Source organism: Pongo pygmaeus, chromosome 10, assembly GCF_028885625.2.
Source record: "Pongo pygmaeus isolate AG05252 chromosome 10, NHGRI_mPonPyg2-v2.0_pri, whole genome shotgun sequence".
In the NCBI taxonomy this organism is placed as follows: domain Eukaryota; kingdom Metazoa; phylum Chordata; class Mammalia; order Primates; family Hominidae; genus Pongo; species Pongo pygmaeus.
This window is the reverse complement of record NC_072383.2, coordinates 14,877,890-14,898,045: the sequence shown is the minus strand read 5'-3', so window position 1 is coordinate 14,898,045 and position 20,156 is coordinate 14,877,890. Positions and strand designations below refer to the sequence as shown.

The window sequence follows — 20,156 nt, the reverse complement described above, 5'->3', positions numbered from 1 at the left end:
CAGCCTCCCAAGTAGCTGGGATTACAAGTGTGCACCACCACGCCCAGCTAATTTTTGTATTTTTAGTAGAGACATGTTGGCCAGCCTGGTCTCGAACTCCTGACCTCAAGTGATCTGCCCGTCTTGGCCTCCCAAAGTGCTGGGATTACAGGTGTAAGCCACTGCACCTGGCCTGAGACATCCAGATTTCTTCTGATCTAAATAGCCTTAAAGTGTTAAGAAGTACAATTAAGTAGGCTTGGGACAGAAAAATGAAGTTAGCCAATTGTACTTAAAATGTGACAATTCAAAGAATCACAGGCTACCTGTTTCACACTAGTTTCTATCTGCTAGAAAGGTGCACATTAGGGTAAAAAGATAACAACCTCTTAGTCAACAGTGTAACATTAATAAAGGTATTCATCACAATAACAAAACTGATATTTGTTTCAAAAAATTCTGGCTGACAAACATAACTTCACAACTGAAAGCACATATATACTTCCATTATGGTTTCTTATTACACAATAAAACTCTTGTAATTATATTTATTATTCATATACATAATTGACACTGATTCAAAACTGAAACTTTGTTATTTTTGATAAGGCATTGCTTCAGCAGGCTAGCTGCTCAAACTGCTTGTATGCATTTTTTTATACTCAGATATTAAATTCCTCTTCCTTGAAGCCAAATAAAATATCTACTGAGAGCTTAATATTAAGTTGTACTATTGCTTTGCTTTCTGATGAAGTCAATTCCTGTTTCAAGTGTCTTTCTTTTTTTTTTTTTTTTTTTTTTCAAGTTTCTTCTTTTTTATAGAGACGGAGTCTCACTTTGCTGCCCAGGCTGGTTTTGACCTCCTGGGCTCAAGTGATCCTCCTGTCTTCACCTCCCAAAGTGCCAGGATTATAGACGTGAGCCACTACACCCCACTTCAAGTGTCTTATATTATATCCATTTTAATTTCACTTATGTATTTAGGATGTTACATATATTATATTTCTTTTTTTTTTTTTTTGAGATGGGTTGGAGTTTCGCTCTTTCACCCAGGCTGGAGTGAAGTGGTATGATCTCAGCTCACTGCAACCTCCGTCCTCCTGGGTTCAAGCAATTCTCCTGCCTCAGCCTCCCAAGTAGCTGGGATTACAGGTGCCCACCACCACACCAGGCAAATTTTTGTCTTTTTAGTAGAGATGGGGTTTCCCCATGTTGGCCAGGCTGGTCTCGAACTCCTGACCTCAGGTGATCTGCCCGCCTTGGCCTCCCAAAGTGCTAGGATTATAGGTGTGAGACACTGTGCCCAGCCACATATACTATATTTCAGCAAAATATTATATACAATAGAGTTCAATACAACTTTTTGCAATGATGAAAATAGTCTGTATCTGTGTGGTCCAATATGCTAGCCACTAGCCATTTGTAGCTACTGAACCTTGAAATAGGGTTATTTTGACTGAAGAACTAAATTTTTAATTTAATTTAAATAGCTACATGTGACTAGTGGCTATCATATTAGATAGCACAGCTCTAGAAGAACCACCATTTACAAAAGGACAAAAGACAGCCATCATAATGTCCATTTTCCTTTCCTTGAAAATATTACTTAACTTGTTAAAAAAAAAAAAACTCACTGAAGGAAGTAGAGATGTTCATAAATCCTTTGTTTAAAGTTTAACTAGACTTCCTATAAATGTCACTTAAGTATCACTGAATATATCAACATTTTCTATACATCTTCCAGAAAGTATCTCAATCTTTTAATTGAAAACATAGTTATAACCCACAAGACATGCTCAGAAACAATCACAACTTTGATCTCTAATACTACACACAAAGACTGCTAACATTTGTAAGAAGTTAAGATATTTTTAATAGCTTTTATTTGATCTATAAACTATGGTGTACATCTAGGTTGGTCAAAATCCATTGTTTTTAAAGAAAATAGTCACATTTAAAGATCAAATGATGCCCTTGTTTTAAAATTCTTGTCATTTTTTCATGCCTGACATGCTTGAGATTTTTGTTCTGCTAGGAATATATGAGCTCCTTGAAATGATTCAAAGGAAGTGAATAAAATAAAATAAAACTATCAACAATCTAATCACTATAAATTCACTACACCTAAAGCCATAAAGAACAACGAAGACCACTGTTAATACAGGAAAGAAGTAAGTTATTCTATTACTGGGTGGTTAAGATTTAATATGAAAAAGTACAAAGACTGGCAAAGTGCTAGTAAACAAGCAGACAGACAAAAAATTCTTCCCCAAAAGGTATTTCTGATTACCTTTGAGGAAATTAAAAAGGTGGTAGGGGTAGAGTGTGGTACAAGTGAGGGTAAACCAATGAGACATGCTTAAAAAAGATGCACCTGGAAGAAATTACATGTGTTTTCTTTTTGCAGGCAATCTTTACAGTATGTAAAGGCAAATGACTGGACTGTCAATTGTATTAATCAAATCAGTCGGTTAATAGAATAAACTAATTATTACCTCTAAGAGAACCACTATGCAAAAACAAAACAAGACAAAACAAAAAAACCTCAATTCTTGTCAAACATTACAGAGAAGCTGTGAGACAATGTTTGGATAGTTATAAAAAACACACATAGAACAATTTTCATTCAATCAAAGAATGATGAAAATTCATTTTCCTGTGGACCATAATCAGGATTTTACTTTGAAGAAGAAGGAAAAATCTTACCTGTGATGTGCTATCAGCTGCTTTCTTACTGACAGAAGCATCTATTGTTTTGTTTGTCTGGTTTTCTGAAAAGTAAAAAAAGCCATTTTTAAAAACATCTACAAAATGTAAAAAGTTAGGTTGCTTTATATGAAACAATTCATGTAGTTTTCTCCAACTGTTTTTCTGTCAACATGTCACATACGTAAATAAAAACTCAAACTCACAGATCACTGCTATAGTATCTTTCAGATACTATATATATTACTACACAGATCACAATACAGATTAAAAAAAACTTTCCACTGGCCCAGCAATTTTAACTCTAAGCAGTATCTCATGGAAATAATTTAAGATACACACAACTTAAATGTTCTAACATGAGGAAATAGTTAAACAAAATATAATTCCTCCACACTATGTCCCTTTGGAGAAAAAAATTTAGTATGTCAAAAATGTTTCCAATAAATCCAGTAGAAACAGTTGCAGTAAACCCAAGAAAATACACATGCGTATTTCTCAGTAGTTTAATCATCGGTGATTTTTCTTTGTTCATTTTTCAACTAACTTGTAATGAGTTTGCAGTTAAAAAATAATGTTACTTCCAGAACAGCACAAAAAATAAACAAAGTATATTTTGTCCCAATTTCTAATGGGAGGAAAGGAGAGAATGTATTAAATTTTATCAAAGGTTTTTGGCACCTATTGAGATTATTTAGGGTTTCCTGTTTGGTAACATGGAGTTTTTAAATGTTGAAACAGCCCATCCTTTCTTTCTGGAGATAAAACCCTCTTGGTCAAACTATGGCATTCCTTTCATTTGCAAATCTTCAGAATGCAAACAGAGTAAACAATTTATGTTTAAAAAAATACAGGAAGTTAAACTACCTATGTATTCCCATATGTATATATATGTCTGTATGTCTAAAAAATCAAGTTGGGTTAATATTCACCTGTTAAAAGAGAAGTATTCCAGGTTACAGAAGTAAAAAGAATGCCCTTTGATTTCTCCTACCTTGTCTGAATTACTTTCTTTTTGTAAGAAGAATATTAATATATTATCTATTTATTTAAAAATATATTCTACCTCATTTATTACAAATGAGCATCTGTTTTGGACTATGAAGTTCCTGAAAGACTAACAAAACTAATTTTAGGCTACTGATGTTACATAGTGGAGTATTAAGATACATTAGGTGATATTACCAAAATATCAGTGATTTACTACCAAAGGTTTTTATATACGATGTTAAAATACATTCATTTGGATTTGAAACACTTCCATCTTCAAATCAAAATAAAAGATAACTTTACATAAAAAGTAGATGAGGAAGTTTCACTTTTGTATTTTTATTTTTTAATTCTTTATTTTATTTATTATTTTTTTTCTTTTTGAGACAGTCTTGCTGTCACCCAGGCTAGAGTGCAGTGGCACGATCTTGGCTCACTGCAACCTCCGTCTCCCAGGTTCAAGCGATTCTCACGTCTCAGCCTCCTGAGTAGATGGGACTACCAGTGTGTGCCACCATGCCTGGCTAATTTTTGTTTACTTAGTAAAGACCTGCTTTCACCATGCTGGCCAGGCTGGTCTCGATCTTCTGGCCTCAAGTGATCCACCTGCCTCAGCCTCCCAAAGTGCTGGGATTATAGGCATGAGCCAACATACCTGGCCTCATTTTTATTTTTTGTCATAACATTTTCATATAACAAAATTCCTAAAGATGCAAGAAAGATTTAGACTGCTTAATGAAATGTTACACACACATTTCTTTATTACCCAGCATGATTTTCTCTTAGACCTAATTGCCTCAGAGCTATAAGTTAATTATTCACAAAACTGTAATAATATTCCTTATTCTAGATTCTCAACTAACATTCCTTGCCCGTTATTACAGATTTTTTCCCTTGATTCTTAATGTAACGTCTTATAGTTCCATTGCATTGCTTTTGCTTTCTTCTACAAGATCTACTTTGGATGACTTCTGGATATAAATATTATAACTCCATCTATCAAGCAACAAAACTGGTCAGGATGTAAAATAAGAAATTACAGCTTAAAATCCTTCTATCATATGGAATACATCTCCATAAAAATACAAATAAAAGTAAGTAAAATTAAAAAGCACTTTACAGGAGTTAAACTGGCAGTATCTTGTAGTAGCTCTGGATAATTGTATGAATATAAAAAGGCAAACACTTCGCTCATTTAATTCTGTCCTTGAAGAAATGGTTGAAGAAATAATTTCTGTGTTTAAACTCTCGTTTTTTTGTTTTTGTTTCTGAGACAGGGACTTCCTCTGTTGCCCAGGCTGGAGTGCAGTGGCATGACCATGGCTCACTGCAGCCTTGACCTCCTGGGTTCGAGCAATCCTCCTGCTTTGGCCTCCTGGGTAGCTGGGACTGCAGGCATGTATCATCATGCCAAGCTAATTTTTTATTTTTTGTACAGATGGGGGTCTCACTATATTGCAAGGCTGGTCTCAAGCTCCTAAGCTCAAGCCATCCTCCTGCCTCAGCCTCCCAAAGTGCTGGTATTACAGGCATAAGCCACCATGCCTAGCCAACTCTAGTTTTATATAGTCTTAGAACAAGATGTTTAATGAAATCTGAGAGTGTACATTGTATATGGATTGTATATAACTTCCCCTAAATCTGCTCTTTCTTTAATGTCTAGTTTAGTAAATGGAACAGCATTTAACAGTGTCTTAGAAAGCTGAGTCATCTTTGAGTTCTCCATCTCTTCCACACATCTAAACTTTTATTAATTACTAAGTACTACCAATGCTACCTCTTAAATAACTTTTAAATCTTTTTCATACCACCATCTCTCATCTCGTACACTACAGGAGCCTCCAGCCTCTTAATTGGTCTTCCTAACACTATTCTTACCCCTTCCAAACCATTCTCCATACTGTAACCAGGGTTCATGGATGTCACATTACCCCCTACAAAAACCCTTTAACCCTATTTCCCCCATTCTTCTGTTCATTACTTCATACCTTTCCAGATTTCCCATGTTCTCTTTTGTCCTCTCACAAAAACCTGCAAATTCTAACACTCATCACATTTATAATTAATTAGTTATTTAATTACCACATTCCCTATTTGATTGTAAGCTTGGTGAGATCATAGTGACTATTTTATACATTTCTGTGTATCTAAAGAACCTAAGATAATATAGACATTCATTACTTTGTGAATGAATGAAATTAGCTATAGTTTGAGCTTTAAATTTCCAAGCCCTTAGGACATTTACCTCACTATAAACAGAAAATACTGATTTAAAATCCATAAGGATATACTTAGCTATAGTAAAATACATACAAATGCATGAACATACAGCATATGTTCTTTTAAGTAAACATAATACCCACATAAGTATAGAGCTTAGAAAATTTTAATTATATAACCTAATTAATTTATCACAAACTACTAAATGTAGTAGAGATGTACTGAAGTTTGGCTTGTTTAGGTTTTGGGAATCCTAAAAAGCCAAATGCCTACTTTAACGTCATTTATGGCACTGCTGAAATTATACCTGATCAAATAACATATTATAAGTAATAATTTATTAATAAAGTCAGAAATGAAGAATAAGCAAATTCATAAGATCTCATTTTAGTTAGCATTATGAAAAAAATACAAAGCTTGTCATTCACATTTATTCATTATCAAATGTAGGTAAGCATTCTAAATGGAACTTGAAATGAAGATCTTGATATAATTACATATTAAAAATATATAAATGTGTTAAATAAATGTACATGTTAAAATATACAATTTTATGTTTAGAAATAATTGTACATTATCTCAGAATGCTATACCAATTAATGATTGTGAAAACTTACTTTTATATAAAAAAATTAAGAATAGTCAAATGAAACAGACTGACATGAATTACTAATAGTGTACATCAACCAGATAATTTGGGGAATATATCCTTTCTATAAAAATTGTAAGAGAACAGAATAATGAAATTATAATTCTGACACTTTTAGAAGTGTTTGGAGTACGAGCATGACATTAAACAAAATACTCTTAAATTATTTCTTTTCAAGCCATGGTTCTTCAGGAAAAGTTCTCTATTTAAGAATATATCTCATCTCATGACCATGAATTTAAAACAATGTCAACTTTGCCTCAAAATTTCATAAGGAGGAAAACCCAAAATCACATAAAACAATGTCCATCACTAAATCATCTGACATTAAAAAATACTAAGAACTAAAAGAAAAAGAAGTTACAGAAAAATGAACTATCACCCAAAAATCTTGTATGTCCACTGACCTCAGTTAAAAGTAAGCATCTCTTTTAGAGTTGTAAACATGAAAGAATATCCAAAAAATAATATGGTAGCAGATAACACTAACAAACATTTGCCCCTGTACTATGCAAACATTTAAATTGTAAATACTATCAATAATAATTACACTTTCATATAAAACATTAGTTTATTCTTATAAATATGATAATGATATGAGTGATATCCAGCTTCAATCCAACATTAATTTTGATCTGCCACTCATTTACTTTCTTAACAACTCTGTGAAATACCATCATTGTTTTATATGAGAAAACACTTAGGGAGTAACTATACTAGTAATAGCTATATGACAAATAAAAACTAAGGCTTGTACAACTCACTTATAAAAGTAATTTTGTACTTTAGAATTTGTTTCCTATATTACATGGTCACTTACAACATCAATAAGAAAAATACTGTAGCAATTTTACTATACACGTGATGCCTACCCTTGCCTGCCTTTCCAAAAGTAGTGCACATAAATGTGAAGTCACAAATGAAGAATAAGCAAGTTCAAGAATGCATACAAAACAAACTCTTTCTAGGAACTAGGAAGACACAGAGTTTGGCAGATTTTAAACAGGTATAATCAAGTGCTCCTTTTTGCAATATTTCTAAGTAAAATATAAACAATCATATAATATGTCATATGGGAAAACACCGAAAAGATAAAACAAGGAGGACTCAAACATTTTATAGCAAATGTGAAAGAAAAACCTATTTTTAAGTTGTTCAAATTTGGAAGCTATGAATGAGTGCACAAAGGATTTTCCAAATGGGTAAGGAACATAAACGTGTCTTTTTTTCTTAAAAGCATATATTATGTAAATTTGATACTTTAAAATGTTTTAAACGATATTGCTGGCAAATGTATCATAAAAGTAACTCATAATGCTTGCCACAAAGTTATAAATTAAAAATTCACCAAACTTAGGAAAATTACTAAAACATAAAACACAGATACTAACTTCTAATTCAAAATAAACCCCCTCTCAAGCCCCATTTTAGCAACATCATTTCTCTCAGGTATCTAAAAAATTACTAAAAATAATCAAGAAAATTCTATTTATTTTGTTCTTCCAATAATGCTAGCCACTTAGAAAAAAAAAGTTCAATCATTACAAGGCTATTAACATGCTTGCATTTCTAGTATTAAACCTACATGGTGACTTACCAATTCTTGGGGTGGTATTGCTGTTCTGTTCTGCAGGAGACGAAGTACTAAATGCAGAAATTGGAATTTTCATCTGTATAGGACCTCGATTAGTTGATGGACTATAGAGTCCTGATGGGCCCACTGTGGGTAAAGAAGTCCTTGTGGCTTGTACAATAGAGTGTGCCGTTGGAACAGCCTGCACAGCAAGTGTTGTTCCCAATGGTGCAGCACTGGCAGTAGGGTTCCTTTGAATACTAGGACTGGGCACAGAAGGAACGTTGTTTGGTTTAGTGGGATTTGGCAAGGATGGCAAGGATACTGGATTTTTGGTAAGACCACTCACTGTAGGTGGGCTTTGCACAGAAATGAATTCAACGTTGCCAGATGGTTGATTAGTCACCAAAGTCCCTGGATGGCTCTGTAGAAGCTGAGGCTGGGAGGATACTGCAACAGGTACATGCAAAATCACTGGCAAAGGTTGTAAAGAGATTGTAGGCTGGGGATTTCCACTAGGCACCTGAGTAGTAGCAACTACAGCAGCTGTATTGGGTGCAGGAAGAACTGACGTTGCTGTAAGGGAACCCGAAGTCACTGGAGTCTGCAATTTAGGTTGACTACTGACAACTGCTGGAGGAGTGACAAGATTGGTTGAAGATACTATAGAAAGAAAACAGAAGTCTCAGTTTAAATGGTTATATTAATTTATCAACTAAGAAAATATGACAGATACAAATTAAATACATTGTGTAATAACATTGCAAAGACTGTAAAGTCTTTTATCATGAAATTTTTTTCCAGATTTAAATTCCGAAATTTAATTTAGAATTAAATTCATAGAAGCATTTTGCATGTAGTTTTAGTAAATTACAAAAACAGCCCATGACGGATGATTAATATGCAAGACTACTGAGGATCAAAACGGTCTCTGAAAATTACTATAATCACTTTAGAGTACCTAACTAGTAAACAAATAAAAAATACTAAAAAGTTAAGTAAAAATATATATTTTTGAAACTACATTAAAAAAATTATAAATGCCTTACAACACAAGTAATATATAAACTCAAATAGTAAATCTAAAAAGAGTCATGACCATTAATGAATAACAGGTAAGCTTACTCATTGTATTTTATTATTTGAACCATGTCTGTATCTTTGGATCAAGTTTGATTGAATTCCTTGGGAGAGGAACTATTGAGGGGAGAGTCCCTCTACTGACACCCTACTGACATTGTATGATATGGAAAACAGCACTGAGCGAAGATGACAGATGAATTAAGAAGAAATGAGGTAGCATATACAGAACAGAGAAAATACAAATGCTGGTCACTAGAGTTTTATAGTAATTTTCAACTACTTGTGTTTATTCTCATTCGAACAGGTTTAAAATACATGACCAAACTTCTTTCTCATTGATTTATAGACTTTCCAAAAATAACAGGTTCACTAGAGCAGCAGTTTCTCAAAGTGTGGTCCAGCGGGGTGCCTGGGGTTTTCTGAGACCCTTTCGGGGAGTTTGCAATGTCAAAACTATTTTCATAACAATGAGACATTATTTGACTGTTTAAATGAGCAGACATTTGCACCAATGGAGCAAAAGCAATGGTGAGTAAAACTTCTGATGCTTTAGTACAAAAATCAAGATAGTATAATGGGACCAAACATCGCTGCATTCTTCATCACATGCTTACAGTAAAAAACAAAGTCACTTTTACTTAAGAATCCTCATGATACAGCAGTAAAAACTATTAACTTTATCATATCTCAACCTTTGAATAGGGGTTCTTTTCTTAATATTCCATGTGAAGAAATAGGCAGTACATATAAGACAACTACTGCGTGCCAAAGTAGGATAGTTAAGGAAAAAGGCTTGTGCAATTGAGCTATAAACTCAACTAGCAGTCTTTCCCATGAAACACTATTTTTACTTGAAAGAATGACCTATAGACACACCGATAATTCATGTGTGGGTATTTTGAAGATCTTTTCTTAAAAATAAACTAGGTAAGGCAGTCACTTCAAAGAAAAAAGCCCAACTGTATTTATCAGCAATAATAACATTTGGGTTTTAAAGCAAAACTAAGAACATTAGAAAAAACTTGTATCTGTCATTGAAAGCATGACAACTCCCTAAATCCCTAAAATACTTCTCTGAGTAGAACTGATAGTAAAATCAGTAAATGTAATTTTTAAAAATAATATTTATTAACAAAATGTGTCATTTGGAAGATCTGCATAACTTGGTGAATAGTTTTCAAATGATCAATGAATAATATTAGTAAAACTCCATCCAAGTGCAAGATAGAGGAATGGATTTTTTTTTTTTTTTTAAGACAAGGTTTGCCTCTAGCGCCCAGGATGGAGTACACTGGCACAATCTTGGCTCACAGCAGCCTACACCTCCTGGGTTCAGGCCATCTTTCCACTTCAGCCTCCTGAGTAGCTGGGACCACAGGTGTGCACCACCATGTCCAGCTACTTTTTGTATTTTGTGTAGAGACAGACATTCACTATGTTGCCCCGGCCGACCTGGAACTCCTGAGTTCAAGCAATCCACCTGCCTCGGTCCTCCCAAAGTGCTGGGATTACAGTCATAAGCCACCACGCTTGTCCAATAAATGGATTTTAATGGAGGAGTTAGAAAAGTTCTTTGGTGTGGTTTCAGATTATACTTCACAACCAACCTTAAAGAAACTACTACTGGATAGTATCAAAGAAGAATATCCACAATTATCTGTAAGGGCTAGCCCTTTTCCATCTATATATTTGTAAAAGACTGGATTTCCTTCATATGCTTCAGCCAAATCAACATTTTAAAACATACTAAAAGCAGATATAGATATGAGTATACATGTCTTTAAGCTATCTTTAGCTGTCTTAATGTCTCAAAGTATTAAAGAGGTATGTAAAAAATGTAAGAGAATAATGCTCTTTGTGCTGCTGTTTTTAAGCTTGGAAAATACACAGTTTCATTTTAAAAAGTTTTTTGTGTTAGACATTATGAGTTTACTATTACTTTATCTATTTTTATATTTATTATTATTATTTTTTTTTTTTTGAGAGGAAGTCTCACTCTGTTGCCCAGGCTGGGGTGCAGTGGCGTGATCTCAGCTCACTGCAAACTCCGCCTCCCGGGTTCAAGCTCAATTCTCCTGCCTCAGCCTCCTGAGTAGCTGGGATTACAGGCACCAGCCATCATGCCTGGATAATTTTTGTATTTTGGTAGTGATGGGGTTTCACCATGTTGGCCAGGCTGGTCTCAAACTCCTGACCTCAAGTGATCTGCCTGCCTCCGCCTCTCAAAGTCCTGGGATTACAGGCATGAGCCACCAAGCCCAGACTACTATTATTTTAAATGAAAAAACATTTTTAAAACATTTTTAAATTTGTTTAATTTCTACTTCATTTCTACTGATAATAAATATCAATGGATGTAACCCACATAAACAAAAGTTCTGGTGTTCTTAATAATTTTTTAAGATTGTAAAGGGATCTAGAGACCAGAAAGTTTGTGAACTACTACAATAGAGATTTGAATATCTATATTGTATTTTCACATATACTTATCTATGACCCTAAATTTTTTTGTTTTAAGAGACCAAGTGGATTCCATTATGTTGCCTAAGCTGACTTGAACTCCTGGGTTCGGGTAATCCTCCTCAGCCTCCCAAGTAGCTGAGACTATAGGCATGTGCCACCATACCCAGTTTGATCCTGAATTTTTAACAAAATTTTTGTACTTAGACCAATGTGCCCAATTTCTTAATCCATTTCAACCTCCAAAGAATGTAAGAAAAGAGAACCAAAGCCTTTAATTCCTAAGAAAATGTATTTTGGTATTTAAAAAAAAAAAGTTACCTGTATTCACAGGAGTTTGAAAGGATGGTGGTGCACTCTCGCTTACATTTCTTTTGGACTCCAGCATCTGTCTCACTGTGCCTGCATTTCTATGAAATATATATACACACAAATAGTCAATAGATATGCCACTCAAGGAATACCAACTGATATCTAGAATAAGCAGTGGCCCACAGGGGAAAAAGGGTGGCTAGACTTGGGTTTCACAACCCTAAACTGCAAGCAAAAACAGTGAGGCATAGCTGGCACAAAGACTTCTAAATGCTGGGGTCTATGGCACTAGGGAAGAGTCTTAACTCTTGTATTCTAATGTCTGTTATCAGTACTTAACCTGAATACCAAAAGTAGGTCCTAACATATACAGACGTTAGTCTTTCTCACCCTTAACAGAAGCATTTCTCAATTACTTGAAAGAATACTATTTAAGACAAGTGGTTAAAGAAATATATAGTGACCAAAGAATGCCTTATAAGTTAGCAAAAGTATTATTCACAGATGAACAATACCATGAAGCAGAAAAAGAAAATATACTAACCAAGTACACCAAACACTTACTTCTACATAAATACCATGACTACACTGCAAGATTCTTCGATCAAATAAAGAAAATTAGAACTTTGTTCTGTTATTTAAAAACCAGACAGACTATGAATTCTCACCTGTAAGACATGTTATTATTGCTGTTGATATCATTTACAGTTTTTCCTGGTGATACTGGTGGGTTGGGTGGATGCTGGGGGAGAAAAAAAAATCAAGGTAAAAATAAAACTCAACACACAGGGAATCTTTTAAAAAAAATAAGACCTGTAGATGCCTGTCAATATATTATCTGTCACTGTTCTAATATAATGGGAAACATTGCCAGCTGAGACAATAATTTGAATCTTGGCATTATCACTTGTTCATTGTATCTTAAGCAAATCATTTACTTTGCTGAAGACAACTGCTTATCATTTGAGAGATTAATATAATAATTCCTGCATCTCAGTGTTCTTATGAAGAATAAATTAAAAACACAAGAATGGCTCACATGCTGTAAAGAGTTTAAAAAACATTAACAATATAAATCTAAAGAATAACCAGATTCACTCATTTAACAAATAGCTAGTGAATGCCTACTATGTAGCAGGCATCATATTAGCACCAGCAATTCAACAAATAAGTGGTATCCAATGTCACAAATCAAAATTATTTTTAAGTTGTTTTTTAAAAAAATACTACCTACCACTATGTGACTTAAATTATTTAATAAAATGTCACAAATCTAAGCTTTAGTAACAACTTATTTCAGCCTTTCCCCCCAAAATCAGGGAATACAGAAATGGAATTATAACACCTACATATTTATTATCATTATTTAGGCCTCCATCATTAATAACACTATCATCATTTATCTCTTAAAACGAGGCTGGGCACAGTGGCTCACACCCGTAATACTAGCACGTTGGGAGGCTGAGACAGGCAAGGATTGCTTGAGCTCAGGAGTTATAAACCAGCCTGGGCAACGTAGCGAAACCCCATCTCTAAAAAAAAAAAAAACAAAAATTAGCCAGGCGTGGTAATACATGCCTGTGGTCCCACCTTCTTGGGAGGCTGAGGTGGGAGGATAGCTTGAGCTGAGGAGGCAGAGGTTGCAGTGAGCCGAGATTGTGTCACTGCACTCCAGGCTGGGTGACATAGCCAGACCATGTCTCAAAAACAAACAAAAAATGAGAAGAATAAAATATCTCTACTCAAGACTAAGTCAAGTGTAAGAATAACATATTAAACTAAAGGTAATAAATGCTTAGAATTACATTGAGGAGATGCCATTAATCACTCTTCTTAACAAATACATCTCGCTACTTTTTATATGACACAACAATAATTTCAACCTTCTAGTATGACATTGCATTAGATACGTGTAGAGGGAAAAACAATAGAATTAAGACAATCTGCTATAAAGGTGCTTAAAATCTGGCTGTCAAGATAAACAAATGTAAAACAAGAGAAAAGCAAATTAAAATAACAGCGTAATGCGAATGGAAAAAGCTTAAAAAAGAAAAGCTTTTAGGGAAAGGAATGCATCTTTAAGCACATTGTTGAGTAATTTTTTTTTTTTTTTTTTTTTTTGAGATAGAGTCTCACTGTCACCCAGGCTGGAGTGCACCATTCTGCAGCACCATCTTGGCTCACTCTAGCCTCCGCCTCCCAGGCTCAAGCGATTCTCGTGCCTCAGTCTCTGAGTAGCTGGGATTACAGGTGCCTGCCACCAGGCCCGGCTAATTTTTGTATTTTTAGTAGAGGCACGGTTTCGCCATGTTGACCAGGCTGGTCTCAAACTCCTGACCTCAAGTGATCTCCCCGCCTCAGCCTCCCAAAGTGCTGAGATTACAGGCATGAGCTACTGTGCCTGGCCATCACTGAGTAATTATTACACTCAAAATGGTTAAGACAAAAGAATACTTCAGGAGAAAAACAAAAAAGAAGAATAAAAGCATAGAGAATAAATAAAACATATGGTTTAGAACACAGGAGTCATTTGATGGAGGATTTTTAAAAACTGTGGTATGATCAGCAACATGTCACAACAGGAAGTCCCCTCTGCTTCCCATATGGAGATGACTTAACAAGATAAGCATCATATTGCCTGCATGAGATTTCCACAAACTAGTTGAGAGGATATGGCATCCCAGGTGAGCACAAGGCCAAAAAGAGGCACACTGAAACAGTTAGGAAAATACATTGCGTTTACTCACTATACCCCATCAACCTCCCAACACTGCTTCTACATCAGAAAGGAAAGAGAAAGTTGGAGCTTGAATCCAACTGTTTAAGAAAGATGCCCAACTCACTAGATTTTGTCTTACCCAACATGGAGGACTAACCTGGAGCAAGAACTATGACTATGTCACTTTGGATGCCTGTGAGCCTCAGAGACCAAAGGCAGGACCCTCAACTTGACACAGCACCAGAGAAATTGCAGTAACACAGACAGACAGCAGGGGAAGCACTAATACAACAGCTTGCCAAAGTACCAGAGGCTGCTATAGAAAAGACAGGTACCAGAGGGAGCTTCAGAGTGGAGAGGCAAACCTCTTCAGATGGAAGAGTACAAGCAAAAGCCCAGAGAAGACACATAGCCAAAAAAAGGTGTTAGAGGTCCACAGACTCTCTAACAAGGCTGACTGGTGAAGCCCTTCCTGTGTATAAGAGTCCACAAAGAGTGGGAGATGCGGCTGTTTTTTCAAATGCTAAAATTTCAACAAGCATACAAATAAACAGAGAAACATGGTCCAATCAAATAAATAAAATAAATCTCCAAAAACCAACCCTAAAGTAACAGAGAGCTATGAATTATCTGCCAATGAAATCAAAATAACTATCGTTAAGATACTCTGGCCAGGCGCGGTGGCTCATGCCTGTAATCCCAGCACTTTGGGAGGCTGAGGCGGGCGGATCACCTGAGGTCAGGAGTTCAAGAGCAGCCTAGCCAAAATGGTGAAACCCTGTATCTACTAAAAATACAAAAATTAGCCGGGCGTGGTGGTGGGCACCTGTAATCCCAGCCACTCGGGAGGCTGAGGCTGGAGAATCGCTTGAACCCAGGAGGCAGAGGTTGCAGTGAATGGAGATTGCGCCGTTACACTCCAGCCTGGGTGACAGGAGTGAAACTCCTTAAAAAAAAAGATACTCAATGGGGTGAAAGTGAAAGAGACGACAGAAAACAGCAAAATCAGGAAAAGGGTGCATGAACAAAATGAAAATATCAACAAAGAGAAACTGTAAAAACGTATCATAATACAAATTATAAAGCTGAAGAATACATTGAAATGAAAATTCACTGTAGAGAATCAAGAGCAGACCGGATCAAACCGAAAAATAAATCCACAAGTTTGAAAACAGGTCATTTGAAATTATCAAGCCAGAGGAGCAAAAAGAGAATGAAGAAAAGCTAAGAAAGTCTAAAGGACTTTTGGGACACCAACAGGCAGACCAATATGCACATGAGGGAAGTAAAGGAAGACAGAGAGAAAGATAAACAATTGCTGAAAATGTCTGAAACTGGAAGAAGAAAATGGAGATGCAAATTCAAGAAGCTCAAAGACCTCCAACTATTGTTAACCCAAAAACATCTACACTGAGATACATTATAACCAAGCTGTCTGAATCACAGTAAATAATCTTGAAAGCAGTAAGAGAAAAGCAACTCATAACAACATACACGGGAACTCCCATAAGATAACATGCAGATTTCTCAGCAGAAACCTTGTAGGCCTGACGGAGTGAGATAATATATTATCAAAGTGCTGAATCAAAGACCTGCCAATCAAGAATACTATATCTGGCAATAATATGCTTCAAAAATGAAGGTGAAATTAAAATTTTTCCCAGATTAGTAAAAGCTGAAGGAGTTTCATCACTATACCTACCCTACAAGAAGTGCTGAAGAAAGTCCTTCAAGTGGAAACTAAAGAGTGCTACACAATGTCATGGAAGCATACAAAAATATAAACTTCTCTAAGTAAAGGTTGATAAGGAGAAAAATACAGAATCCTGTATTCTTGTTATATTGGTGCATAAATCACTTTTAATTCTGATAAAGAACTTAAAAGCTTAAAAAAACTAAAAATATGTTAACAGATACACAACATAAAAAGATGTGATATACAACAATAGTAACATCAAGTCATGGTGAGGCAGATATAGAGTAGCACTCTTATATGATTAAAGTTATTTGCAGTTTAACATAGACAGTTGTAACTTTAGGATGTTTTATGTAATCCCCACGGTAACCACAGAGAAAACATCTACAGAAAATACACAAAACGAACTGTAAAAGGAATGAAAGCACACTACTATACCAAAAAAAAAACAAAAAGCAATGAAACACGAAGGAATCAAGAAACAAAAAAAAGCTACAAGTCATAGAGAAAAAAACAAAATGACAATAATAAGTCCCTTCCAATGAGCAGTTTATTTAAATGCAACTGGATAAAACTCTCCAATCAAAAGACAGGTTGACTTAATATTTTTAAAAATAAGATCCAACTATATGCTGCCTACAAGAGGCTCACTTTGGATCCAAAATACAACACAGAATGAAAGTGAAAGGATGGAAAAATATATTCCATGCAAATGGTAACAAAAAGAGAGTAAGGATGGGCCATACTTATGTATGACAAAATAGACTTTAGGTCAAAAACAGTCAAAACAGACAATGAAGGACGCAATGATAAAAGGGTACTTTCACCAGCTGTAACACACACACACCCCTACATCAGAGCTCCAAATATACGAAACAAACATTGAAAGAACGGAAGGGAGAAACAGACAGTAACACAATGATAGTAGGAAACTTCAATACCCCACTTTCAATAATGGATAGAACCATCAGACAAAATATCAACAAGGAAACAGAGAACTTTAACAACACTATATGCCAATTGGACCTAACAGACCTATAGGATAAGCTATCAAACAACAGCAGAATACACATTCTTCTCAAGAGCACATAGAAAATTCTCATGGATAGGTCACATGTCACAACCCAGGTCTTAACAAATTTAGAAAGAATGAAATCATATCAAGTATCTTTTCTGACAATAATGCAATGAAACTTGACGTCAACAGCAGAAGAAAAGTAGGAAAAGTCACAAATATGTGAAAATTAAACATGCTGTTTAAAAAAAAAAAAAACCAACAAGTCAAAGAAGAAGGTAAATTACAAGACATCTTCAGACAAATGAAAATGAAAACAAAATATAATAAATTGTATGCAGTGAAAACAGTGGTAAGAAGGAAGTTTATAGTGGTAAAACACAAACACAAAGATCTCAAATCAACAATCTAGCTTTACAACTCAAAAAACTAGAGGGAAAAAACTAAACCCAAAATTAGCAAGAGGAAAGAAATAATGAAAATTAGGGTGGAAGTAAACAAAAATAGAGAATAGAAAAATAGAAAAACAAAAACAAAACTAAGAGTTGGTTTAAAAAAAATCAGCAAAATTGATAAATCCTTAGCTAGGCTAACTAACAAAACAGATGACTTTAAAGATGAAAAGAAATGAAAGAAAGAGAAGACATTAGAACTGATGCTACATAAATGGAAAGGATTACAAGAAGACTACAATGAACAATTACACACCTGCAAACTTGATTACCTAGAAGAAATAAATTCCTAAAAACCCACAACCCACCAAGACTGAATTATTAAAAGTAAATAAATAAATAAATCTATAATTAGTAAGGAGATTTAATCAGTAATAGAAATCTCCTAACAAACAAAAGCCTAAGGCCAGGTACGGTGGCTCACTTGAAGTCAGGAGTTCAAGACCACCCTGGCCAAATGACGAAAGCCCATCTCTACTACAAATACAAAAATTAGCCAGACGCGGTGGTGCAGGCCTATTATTCCAGCTACTGAGGAGGCTGAGACACACAAATCACTTGAACCAAGATCACATCACTGCACTCCAGCCTGAGTGACAGAGTGAGACTCTGTTGCAAAAATAATAATAATTATTAATAAATAATAAGTTTTAAAAATAAAAAAATTAACAAAAACCTAAGACCAGATGGCTTCACTGGAGGATACTACCAAACAATTGGTAGTATTCCAAGAGGAGTACTTCCAAGTAGGAGTACTTTCAAATTCCATTTATTAGGCAATCATTACCTTGATACCAAAGCCAAACAAAGATACTAAAACTACAGACAAATATCCCTGATGAATAACGATATAAAAATCCTCAAGAAAATATTAGCAAACCAAATTCAATAGCATGTTAAAAAGATTATACACCATGACCAAGTTGGTTTATCTGAGGAATGCAAGGATAGGTCAAGATATAAAAATCAATGTAACCTAAGATATTAACAGAACAAAGGACAAAACCTACATGATCATCTTAATTGATGCAGCAAAAGAACTTGACAAAATTCAACACCCTTTCATGGAAAAAAATAAATAAAACACTCATCAAACCAGAAATGGAAATTATCTCAATTTAACAAAGGCCATACATGAAAACTCCATGGTTAACATCACACTCAATGGTGAAAAACCAAAAGCTTTCCTTCTAAGATCAGGAATTAAGCAAGCATGCCCACTCTTGCCACTTGTATTCAATATAGTACCGGAAATTCTAAACCAAACAATTATGCAAGAAAAAGAAATAAATGGCATCCAAATCAGAAAAAGAAGTATAAATATCTTTGTTCACAGATGATATGATCTCATATGTAAAAACCCTAAAGACAACTGTTCAAACATAAGCAAACTCAGCAATGTTGCAGGATACAAAATCAACCTGCAAAAATCAGTTGCATATCTATAAACTATAAAAAATATAAAAAAGAAATGAACAATATAATTTACAACAGCATCAAAAAGAATAAAATAGGAATACACTTAAAGGGAGAAAACAATTATACAATAAAAACTACAAAACAATGTTGGAAGAAGTTTAAAGACACAAATAAGTGAAAAGACATCCTGTGTTTATGGATTGGAAGTCTTATTATTGTTAAAATATCTGTTATTACCCAAAGCAACCTGCAGATTCAATGCAATCCCTATCAATGTTGCAATAGTGGGTTTGGTTTTTTTTTTCCAGAAAAAAATCCTAAAATTCATATGGAATCTCAAAGGATCTTGAATTGCCAAAATAGTTTTGAAAAAGAACAAAGTTGGAGGTTTCATACTTCCTGATTTGAAAACATATTACATATTAGGCTAAGTTGGCCAAGGGGGCGGGGGGTGGGGGAACCACACAAAATATATTACAAAGCTACAATAATCGAAAAAAGTGTGGTGCTGGCACAAAAATAGACAGTGACCAAAGGAACTGAATAGAGAGCTCAGAAATAAACTCACATATACGGTCAAATGATCTTCAACAAAACTGCCTCAACCACACAATGGGATAAGGACAGCCTCTTTAATAAATGGTGCTGGGAAAACTGGATATATACATGCAAAAGAATGAAGATGGACTCTGACAAAATATATAAAAATTAACTCAAAATTGACTAAAGATTTAAATATAAGACCTAAAACCATAAAATTCCTACAAGAAAACATAGGGAAAAAATTTCATGACATTGGATTTGGCAATGATTCTTTTGTATATGACACTAATAGCACAGGTAAGAAGCAAAAATAGACAAACAGAACTGCATCAAACTTAAT

At 34.7% G+C, this 20,156-nt stretch overlaps 1 protein-coding gene across 4 annotated transcripts in view; it reads right to left on the bottom strand.

The window, feature by feature from the left end:
- ATF7IP (activating transcription factor 7 interacting protein) overlaps positions 1–20,156 on the bottom strand; it is a 118,982-nt gene that overhangs the window by 33,821 nt on the left and 65,005 nt on the right. For all 4 annotated transcript variants that reach the window (XM_054444565.2, XM_054444567.2, XM_063672453.1 and 1 more), the window contains exons 7-10: positions 12,641–12,714; positions 11,982–12,070; positions 8,142–8,780; positions 2,686–2,750 (exon numbers count right to left, since the gene is read on the bottom strand). In XM_054444565.2, coding sequence (XP_054300540.1) covers positions 2,686–2,750; positions 8,142–8,780; positions 11,982–12,070; positions 12,641–12,714 — 867 coding nt within the window. The remainder of the gene's footprint in view (positions 1–2,685; positions 2,751–8,141; positions 8,781–11,981; positions 12,071–12,640; positions 12,715–20,156) is intronic.